This window comes from Balaenoptera acutorostrata, chromosome 14 (genome assembly GCF_949987535.1).
Source record: "Balaenoptera acutorostrata chromosome 14, mBalAcu1.1, whole genome shotgun sequence".
In the NCBI taxonomy this organism is placed as follows: Eukaryota; Metazoa; Chordata; class Mammalia; order Artiodactyla; family Balaenopteridae; genus Balaenoptera; species Balaenoptera acutorostrata.
The window spans coordinates 1,932,756-1,943,600 of NC_080077.1; the positions used below are offsets into that span (position 1 = coordinate 1,932,756).

The window sequence follows — 10,845 nt, forward strand, 5'->3', positions numbered from 1 at the left end:
ATCCAACGGTGACTGTATTGCTGCTCGCATTTCATTTTCTCTACTCAACATATGGAACTAGACCAGATTCAGAGCAAAAGGGGGGAAAACTGGCAACCTCCAGCCTCAGTACCAAAAGCTGATAACAGCAGCACAAAAAGAAATTATAAGATAGAAATTCTGTTAGTTCTCCTGCAAAAATCAGGAAATATAAAGTATAATAAGTAAGTCACCGTGGAAAGTACCACTATTAGCAAACAAGGGTAAAGAGAAGGTACATTCTTTAAAGGAACAAATGGTTTAAATTTGCCAATACCAAAGTCTGATTTTTCTTTAACAGAACATGTGTGAAATCAAGCAACAGAGAACTGTAAGCTATGATTCGGAATAAGACACACCAGCTAGACTGCTCTTAACCAATAAAATACCCAAACGATAGTAACAAATGAGCATTTTTTTCTTGGGTCCTATTTTTGAGGGTCAAACTCTCTTCTACTCTGAATAACAGTGAAACTCTCAGGGGGAGTTTTAGGAAGCTGGGCGAGACTTCTCCTTCAGAAGCACCTGTCCCACTGTTTGCACTGCCCAATGGTAGCAGAGCCACACTCCACAGTGACATGTCCTCTTCCAGCTTGCTCCGTCCAACCGAAATGGAAAATGGCTTTCTTTAAAAACACAAAGAAGTGAATGATCCTGTCCAGCGTGCCGAGATCACAAATGGGCACGAACAGCACTAGTAAAGTCAGGGAAGTCCAAAACCTCAGGAATGGAAAACACAAACAATTTAAGCAAGTTCATCTTGTTCACGCTGAGAGTGAACCCCCCCCACGCCTGTCATCCTGGTGTGATCAGTCTTCACAACAGTGCTCCATAAGGTCAACCCAACTGTAACGCAGTGACCGCCCTGAGAAAGCAAAGCGTGCTGTGCGTATCCAACCTAGAAACACGACAACGCAAACGACAGCGACAAAAGTTCACACCTTATTTTCTGTAAGCTACACGACTTACTTTTTTCCTTAACATTAAACTTCTTTTGAGTGAAAACAGAGAAATTTTGGCTATTTTCCAGTCACAGTAAACTATTCAATCTCGGTTCCTGTAAATAATTTCATTCATGACACAATTGTAAAACTGCAAGTATAAAATTCAAATTATCCTTATCTTTTGGGATCAACTGATACTGGGAAAATACTTCCCTGGCTTCCACGTGAACTACTGCTACTTGTCTATGTACTTACGTTAACTTTATGAAGGACACTCACTTCCTGAATTAAATGTATTATGGCTCTGGTCAATCACCTATGCCAAAATGATAAGTGAGCTTTTATATTTTTATTGTTGTAGAACAAAATCTCAACCAGATGACCTGAGACAGACCAGCCAATACGCCCCCACCAGCCCTCAGCCTGCTTTATTTAGACCCCGTCCATGACCCCAAATATAAGGAAAAGCTCCAGCTCGTGCACAGCTCCCGCAGAAAGACGGTCCACCCTGACAACACGCCCACACCTACCGTCCCCTCGTACCTGTGGGACGCTGACCGGAAGCCACCACTGGACTCGCAGGGCCTGCCAGCGCCGGCCGACGACTGGGGCGCCCCCAGACCTGGTCAGTGGGTCTGTGGGGTGTGGCTCACTGCTTAGCACCGAACTTACAAATGTAAGTACAGGTCCAACAAAATTTATCTCCGTCCTAGGCATCGTCAAGGTGAAGGAGCGTATCCGAAATACAATCAGCCAGGAAACTAATAGCAACAGCAACATTCTGAACAAAAATCAACAGACTCTACCTAACCTGAAAATAATTTTCAATTAAGAGGTCAGTTTACTGTTCCATAAATATTACTCATATATACATTTTTATGTATAATAAAGGAAAGCAAGCTAATATCAAAATAACTGCTATATTATTTATTAGCATTTTCTGATATTACACCCAGTTCAAGTCTGGTAAAACTGTTTATAAACAAATTAATCTACGCCACCAGAATAATAACCAACCACTAATAATAATGCTTTATACACTACAACTGCTCAATTAAGTCCTTAATGACATAACCCTAAACCCTGTTCTCTTAAACACCCCACCAACTTGGTACCATATCCGGATCTTCTGCAAATCAAATTTTTTCATGAATATGAAAGAACCACTTTTGCTATTCTACTATTAACCACAATCAAAAATTGATAGTTCTAGAAAAGCCTACACTTACAACACTTACATTCCATTAAGTCCATAAATTGCATAAAGTAAAATTATTTTTCACTGGCAGGAGCACAGCAAAGTGAAGCTAGTCAAGATGCCGCTTCAGTTACAAGGTAAGGAAGCCATGTGAGACAGAGCCTTGACCTCATACCCACAAACATAAACTGTAACCAATTATTACAGGAAAAAAAAGTAAAGATTTTTTAAAAGGAGCAGCGATGCCTATAAATACTAAAAACACATCACTGGCAACTGCCTGTCTCATTATACATTAGTCACCAGAAATACGGACCTTCTAAAGTACCAACGTTTAATAATACAACTGTTGTTTTCAAAATAGTTTCAAATGTAGTTAAGTTGTATGATTAAAGCATAGTCACAACCTAAGCATTAGTCTGAAATATAGATTTAGCTCTAAGTTATGCAATTACTGCTACTTCATCTGAAGACTGCCTACTCCACCTCTGCTGACAAACTGGAAGTTATTTTTTACACACACCTCTGGGTAATATGAATCACCACATTACTTCTCAAGATTAATCAGAATACTAAAATATAACATATTTACCTTTAATAAAGAATATATGGGTATTCACACAAATTCTAGGTTACTTTTTTCCCATCAATGCAAAAAGAAGGCAATGAATTCAATAAGTAATAAAACAAATGACTTTAAGAAATGTCTCATGAAGTGAAGTGGTCAACTACCTAGCATGGTTTTTGCATTTAGGTGTAAACTTTATGCAAAAGAATAAGACTTGAAAAGATAAATCTTTAAGATCCTAAAAGACAATTTCTCTAAGTTTAAAAAAAGCATGTATCTTGTTTTGTCAAGAATAAAGGTACACACAAAGGAAGCCATATATTCAGTATTCTTTCCACAAAATATTTACTGAGCACCTACCATGTGACAGCCATAAAACTGTTTAAAACAATAAAACTCTAAGCTCCTGCCTTCATGCAATCAGAGAGGGATTCAGACAAACCAACGGCTATAATAACAAAATTGGGATAAGTTAAACAACAGAACACCAAAAAACAACACAGAGACCTTTGGGTAACTAGAGAAGCCCTCTTCTGAGGAGGTAATGAGATTAGGAACAAGAACTCTGCCATAATAAATAATCAGAAATCCCTAAAGGAAATAAAGACTTAACATCAAAAATAAGAAGAGGACAGACAGGACTATAAAGCTCTCAGACGCATTTATTATGAGCTATAGTTTCCCATAGTAATCAAGATATTAATTCAGCTTAACATCAATCTCCTGGTGAGAAAACATCAACTTTAAGTTTAGATCATCAACTCTCATTTTAAATTCCAAAAGGATCTGGGATCCAGAGTGAGGAAGGGGTTGAAAAATACACAATGATAAAATATAACTTGCTTTTTCTTTGGAAGCCCTCTTACACACAAAGGTGAATATGAAGCAAACTTAACCAAGTTGATTTTAAAACATATTCTAATGTTCTTTAAAAGTGAATGTAACCCGAAAAGCCAAGTTTATCATCTTCCTAAACATAGACACCCCAGATCAGTGGTTATCCAAGGCTGCCTGAAACCAATCACAGATGATCTATAGTTATATAATTTGATAACAGATATTGATCACTGTAACCCCAAAAAAAGCAATCAAAAGATAACAAACCACAACTAAGCTCTCATATATGTACATAAAAAAGATTATCCAAATATATAAATATAAGGCTTAAATCATATTCCTACAAGTCAAATTCTGCAGTAAATTTGCTCAACATTTACTGACCATAATAAAGGCCAATATAATGCTTACATTCTTATAGAAAACTAAGAACAATGACTTGTGATAGACAAATTGAGTAAAAATTCATTATTTCTCAGATGGCAAAAAACTGCAGACAACAAATTTTAGATAAAGTAAATCGAAACTGTTGGCCTTAAAATAGTGATTTAGAGAATTATTAACCTTAGTTTTTACCTACATCATAATGAAAAATACATGCTAAATGTGAAGCTTAAACTTCCAAGACCACAATAAACTTAATAGTATGCAAAGGTTCTCCAGAAAACAAAAAGTAAAGTGTGAACTAGGTATTAGATAACATAAGAGCTAAGAAAATAACATACAGGTATTTTAAAAAACCAACTTATTTCATTATGAAGAGCTTTCTAACATAATCCCGGAGAATCATTTCTAAAAATTGAAATGTTCAGATATAAGTGGGGAGGAGAAACTACTAAATGAAATATATAATCATTTCCCAGAAATGTCCTTTAACTTTTGCTCAACACGTGTGCACAGCAACTTTTCACCCACAGAATAACTAGGAAAAGAGTAGCTCTCCAAATGAGAGGCCAGTTTTACTTTAATAACTACTCGTATATCTAAAAAAATAGAGAAAAAGTTTCAATCGAGTGCTTAAAAATATTATTAATAAAATCAATTAACTCTAATCTGTTTTTAATTCAGGATTTTTAAAAATGCCAATGCAATTTAAAATCCCAAAGAGTAAACTGAATTACCTATTACTAAACTGAAAAAATATTCCTTTTCACGACCAGACTTGGGAAATCTCAGAAAAAAGAAAATTATAAATAGGTCCATTCAAACAGAAAAAAACAACTATCTACCACAATAATATTTTACATCCGAATTTTTAAAGCCAGAGATAAGAAAAATGAACTCATTATTCTGAAAGACAACATAATCCTGAAGGCCAAATTACTGCAGTCACCTTTCAAAAGACGTGCTAATAAGCCTATGAATGAACACCTACCTACATATTATCAATTTGCTTACTAGCACCTAACTCATAAAATCATTAGAGAAGGTGAGCTGTGAATCAGGAGTAAGCCAGTATCGGTGTGCAAATTGGCAACCTGAACCTAATAATTCATATTAGTATTCAACTAAGGAGTAAGATAAATGGCTCTGCCCAGGAAGACAGAAGAAATGGATCTTTCCCACCACAGGCAAAATCAAGACGCTGAAAAGGTGAAGGTCAAGTTTACTCAGAAATATAAACTGGGGTTTAATGATAGGGATTAAATTTCATGAGAGTGTTCAAATTTGCCAAACAGGATTGCTGCCCAAAAGCTGGCATTTTAGTAAATAATGCTAACTTTGAACTACCAACTACAACAAATCAGAAACAGATGCTATTAAAATAATTTCCTAAGAGGACGTAAATCCTCTGTAAGGTGTATTTCGTGTGGCTAAAGTCTGTGCAACTACAGCCTGAGAAGCAAGCACAGCTCTGAGCGCTCATTGGGATGAATGGGTTTTCAGGGTCCCTCCCTGACCCTCACCTCCACTCCCATCCCCCACCTCTCCCAGACCGGCGGATGGGGACGAAACCTATTTTTTTTTTTTTTTTTTTTTTTTTAGCTGTTGGGAACTCTTTCAGCAGCTTTGCTATAAACAACTACCATTGTCCCAGGCCGAGAGCAAGAAAGATTTCCTCCTTTTCCAGGAGCACGCCCAGGACCGGCCACCACCGCCTCCCCCCGCCCAGCCCCTCCCCCAGCCCCCCTCCCCCTCCCTCGATCTTCCCCCCCTCCCGCGGTCCGGGCCCCCTCCCCCAGCCCAGGTCCCCTCCCCCTCCCCAGCCTGGGTCACCGCGGACGCGCGCACGGCCGGCGCGGGGAGGGGCGCCCTCCCGTCCACCTGAGCGCAGGCAGCGAATGGGAGGAAACCTTCTTTCCATGGGAGTTCAATTCCGGGCCGCGTTATCAGCAGAGCCGCACAATTGGAACAACTTTCCCGATATTTACTTTACGCTCCCGGCCGCCAACCCCCAAGTTCCAAAACCACCACGGCCGCCGCGGTCACATGCTCGCGCGTCCCGGTGACAAAGGTCCGCGGGCCCAGGCCGAGCGCCGCGACCCCGGCTGCGGGCGGGGAGACCCGCGAACGACGTCCCCGCCACGCCCGCCTCCCCCGCCCCCCGCCGGGGCACAGGTGACCGCGCTCCGCCCGCGCCTGGCGCGGCCACCCCGGGTCCGGGGGCGCGGCCGGCGCGGGAGGGGGTCCCGGGGGGCGGAAGGGCGTCGCCGGGGAGGGGGGGACCCCGGCCGGCCGCGTACCTCGGTGGGCTGGCTGATCTCGAACAGGTCCAGCCGGTTGGCGTTCCAGTGCTGGATGATGTCGGCCAGCTTCCGCCGCTCCTCGTCGCGGCCGCCCGCCGACATCCTCCGGCCGCGCTCGCCCGCCCGCCCGGGCCGCCGCGGGGTCGGGGCCGGGTCGGGGTCGGGCGGGGGGCCACGCGCCTAGGTCTGCTGGCCCGGCTCGGGGCTCGGCCGCCTCGGCCCCGCCGGCCGGCGCCCCGCGCTCCCGGTTCCCGGCTCCGCGCGCCCGGTTCCGCGCTCCCGGCTCCGCGGCCGCGTCCGGCCGCCTCAGCTCTCGAGCTCTCGGGCTCCGCGGGCTCCTCAGCCGCCTCCGCCGGCCCCGCTCCCCGCTGCAGCCGCCTGCCCGCCCCGCGTCAGCCCGCCGGCCGGTGTGCGCCCCGAGCGCCCGCCCGCACGCGCCGCCGCCCCGCCCGCCGTGCGCGCCCCCGCGCCCGCGCGCCCGCGCCCGCACCTCCGGCCTCCGCTAGGTGATGCTGCGCCCGCCTGCGCGCCGCGCCGCCCGCCGGGCGGGGCTGGGTTCCGACGCTCGGTACCGGGTCCGACTCGTGAGCCAGGTTCGGACCGTATCGGGTTCGAGCGGGCGGTACCGGGTCAGGCGGGCGGGCGGCCGGGTTCGGACGGTACCGGGTTCGGACGAGCGGTACCAGGTCCGACCGGTGGGCGTGGTTCGGATGGGCGGTACCGGTCCGACTGGTGAGCCAGGTTCGGACGGTGGGTTCAGACGGGCGGGCTGGGTTCGTATGGTACCGTGTGGGGACGGGCGGTATCGGATCCAGCTAGTGGGCGGAGTTCGGACGGGCGCTGCCGGGTCAGACGAGCGGGCCCGGTTCGGCTGGGTGCGCTGGGCCCTGGAGGCCGCAGGGCTGGGACTCGCAGAGCCCCTCTGGACGCTGATCGCACGGGGCCCCGCAGCGCCCCGTTCCCGTGCGGGCTCCAGGGTGACTCCCGTCTGCTGGGCCTTCCTCCCGAGGGGGGGCGCGTCTGTCGTGGCGCTGCGGGTCCCCCCGCCCCGGGGCTGGACCCCCACGTCGGTGTTGGTCCCACGGTGTCCGGTCGGAGCGGCCGCCTGGCTGCGTGTGGTTCAGAAAACACGTCTTCTCGCAGCACCAGGTTGCAGCCGTAGGTGACGGGGTCCCTCGAGGTGCCCCCGGGAGCGGGGAGATGCTGCCTTTCCACGGCGCTAGAGCCTCCGAGTGTCCCGGTGCCTCTGCAGACCTAACATTAATTTCAGCAGGAAGTTTCGTGCATTTTAGGAGTATTTATTTCATTAGGTGTTTTCTCTTTAATTGCCTCTCCCCCCCCCCCGCCCCCCGCCAAAAAAAAAAAAAATTTGGCTGCAGAACACCTGCCGGCAGACATTTCCCCCGTGCAGTGCTGGGCCAGGTGAAGTCAGTCTCCTGCGTTATCTGTGATGTGTTAAAACAAAAACCTTGGGGGCTTCCCTGGTGGCGCAGTGGTTGAGAGTCTGCCTGCTAATGCAGGGGACACGGGTTCGAGCCCTGGCCTGGGAGGATCCCACATGCCGCAGAGCGGCTGGGCCCGTGAGCCACAACTGCTGAGCCTGCGCGTCTGGAGCCTGTGCTCCGCAACGAGAGAGGCCCGCGCATCGCGATGAAGAGTGGCCCCCGCTTGCCACAACTGGAGAAAGCCCTCGCACAGAAACGAAGACCCAACACAGCCAAAATCAATCAATCAATCAATCAATCAAACATACGCATCTGATTCAAGATCATTAAAAAAAAAAAAAAAACCTTCATCTCTGAAATACCACAGCTAAGTGATGAGAACAGTGAGCTGCATTTGACAAAGCCTCTTTATTTTTGTCATTGTCTTTTCCAGTGTGAGATGATTTTTCCCTCCACCAATTGGATTTCTTCTCTTCTGGGAAAGACGAGAATTCTACCATCCCTGCTGGGTTCTGTCTTCAGCTCTGTTTTCTGCGGCACTAGTACAGTTCAGCTTCATAAGGAGGCTTTTCAGCAGAGAAGCCTGCGGGGTTGAACCAGTGCCATGGGGGAATGAATTCTTCAATAGATCTCTAGCCTCCTTTCTCAAAATTAAAATGTGGTGACTTGCAGAAAAGCATATGTATATAAACGACACATCCGTGTTCTGACATTCTGTTCCTTTATGCTTTTTAGTTCCTGTGCTTCTTTATAGACTCAAGTTGTTTTTTGTTTTGGGATTTTGTTTGTTTGTTGTGGTGAACACCACGGTGTCCATACAGCTCAGAACTGTCCAGCTAAGTTCCACACATGCCATGTGGGTCATCAGCTATAGTGTCAGCTGAATTCTAACCGTAAGAACTTTATTCCTGACTATGCTATTAGCAAGAATGACTTGGCTCTTAGAGCAAAAAATTAGTCTGCAAAGCTGGCAGTTAGTTTGCTGGTGTCTGAAGTAAGTACATGTAGAAAATTCAGTATTGCTAGAAAATAAATATGGGCCCGTGCAGTGTTGTTTTTGTAATAAACGTGTAGCATACATGAAATGCCTACAGTTTGATGCAGGACACGTAGAAGGCTCTAAATAAATGTTAGTTACTAGTGTTTTCCTGACTCATTAAAAATCCCCATTGGTATTATGTGTGAGTGGCGTATGAGTATACAATTCATAGTAGGTCCCAACCAACATTAGTTTCTTGACAAAGGTTTAAAAGCAAGGTGAGACCCATAGAATACGTATGATTATTAAATCATGAAGACTCTTAGAGCTGCTATATTTAGGCCATGAAAACCTTCAAACTAACAAATTCTTCTACTAATTGTAAGAAATATACTGAGCCATATGTTAATTTTGTAAGTACACATGCTATCCATCTTCTATTCTCATGGCACTGCTGAGTTCTGATACATTTCAGAAATCATATTTAAGTGCTATTTAAGAGATGCTGTATAAAAATTAAGTCACATGGGATTTTTTTATTAAACCTGCTGTGTACACAGAGGAACTAAGGTGTGGGGTGAGAGACCAGACCAAAGGTAAACAAAGCTTCATTGGTGAGGTTTAAATCAGATTTTTTTAATCTTGAGTACCCATTTTAAAAATTTATTTTGCAGTGTATATATTTACCTTTTGGTTTTCTTTTTTTAAAGTATTATTTTATTTTTAGCTACACTATTAAGAGCTCCTATTTAAATCAGCACTGATCTACAAATAGTTCTAAATATCTCTAAAACTTAAATCTACTTAAAACCTTGCAGTATCATGTAATGGGGATAAATATATAAGAACAAATAAATAATGAAAACTTTTAAGTTCTGGTTAAGCTTTGAACATTTAAAACTATTTTTTGAAACATTATGAAAACCAGCTTCTGAGACCAACCAAATGGAATAAACTTATTCCTGCTGCAGTTTTCACAGGCTCTGGAAAATAGAAAATGCCAGGGAAAAGATCAGGAGCTTAATCCATCTCAGAAGAAAAAAATGCTACAAATATATTAACAATATTTAACTATATTAGCTATATTTAATGACCTATAGGTCATTTTCTAGCCGCCAATAGATTTCATATTTCAGTAAATTAACCAAATTTTAAAATATTTCATCCTGTAATTGTACAAAGCATCTTATAAGCTTTTTATTAGCTATATCAATTCAGAGGATGGTCTTTAAACAAAAATTAAAGGGATATAATAAAGGTTCAAATCGAAGAATTTCTAGGGTAGACTACTTTCTTCAGTAGCCTAAGCAAGTGAAAGTTAATTTAGTTAGCTAATCTAGAAAGTTAAGTAACCAAACTCTTCCTTTGCCTAACCCATGACTAAAAAGGTCAGTGTGGCTAATTTAGTTAAAAAAAAAAAAAAAGAGAAATTCCAGAGGATAAAGTCTCAAGAAATAAGTAGGGTATGTGCTACCTTATTGGATAAATGGAGAAATGTATCTTTAAACTCTTCTTCATTATATTCCAATGTCCCTGATATTTAGTTAAATTTTAGGTTACCTAATAGAATTCTCAGGAAACAAGATTTCAGAGAAAGAAGAGATATTAAAAAAACCCCTTAAAATAGGAAATTAATCTTACTTGTTTAAAAAAATAAATATTACTAATGCAGAAAGACTTCTGTGGTTAAATGTGTTCTCTAGCATTCTATAACCTAAGATAATGCTGAAAAAAAAAGCCAAATCTAAAACAGTTAAATAAGATATTTGCACTGAATACAAAGAAAATAGCCCATGTGTGTCTGTCTGTGTGTGTCCATGTGTGTTGCGTGTGTCCCTGTGTTAAATGTGTGTGTGTGTGTTAGAGGGAGAGTTACAGCCCGTGAACGTTGCTCACTCCCCTTGCAATGTGTTGGAAAGCTGCTTCATGAACCTTGTTTTCGTCCGCAGCCCCTGGGGTCCGGACCCATCTCTTGATTTTTGACTCTGTCTCCGCTCCCGGTGCTGAGTGTCGCACAGAGCTTTGCGTGCAGCGGGTGTCACACACATCACCCCAGCTGGGTGAGCATGGCGTGCCGAGGGGCCACTAGCACATGGCGTCCACAGCTGCTGGCAGCTCCCGGTGGGCCGCTGCTCAAGTGAGGGGTCTCCACAAGGGCAGTTTCCTCAG

The 10,845-nt window shown here is 44.3% G+C and overlaps 1 protein-coding gene and 1 long non-coding RNA gene across 15 annotated transcripts in view; one reads left to right on the forward strand and one right to left on the reverse strand.

The window, feature by feature from the left end:
* Positions 1-6,675, reverse strand: part of AFDN (afadin, adherens junction formation factor) — a 134,847-nt gene extending 128,172 nt beyond the window's left edge. For all 14 annotated transcript variants that reach the window (XM_057527535.1, XM_057527527.1, XM_057527525.1 and 11 more), the window contains exon 1: positions 6,250-6,675. In XM_057527535.1, the coding sequence (XP_057383518.1) occupies positions 6,250-6,354 (105 nt within the window). In that variant the 5' untranslated portion in view covers positions 6,355-6,675. The remainder of the gene's footprint in view (positions 1-6,249) is intronic.
* A 36-nt stretch (positions 6,676-6,711) lies between these two features.
* On the forward strand, positions 6,712-8,840 carry LOC102998273 (uncharacterized). Its single transcript, XR_451324.2, has 2 exons — positions 6,712-6,845; positions 8,131-8,840. It is a non-coding gene; the product is annotated as an uncharacterized LOC102998273 (long non-coding RNA).
* Positions 8,841-10,845: the final 2,005 nt, after the last annotated feature.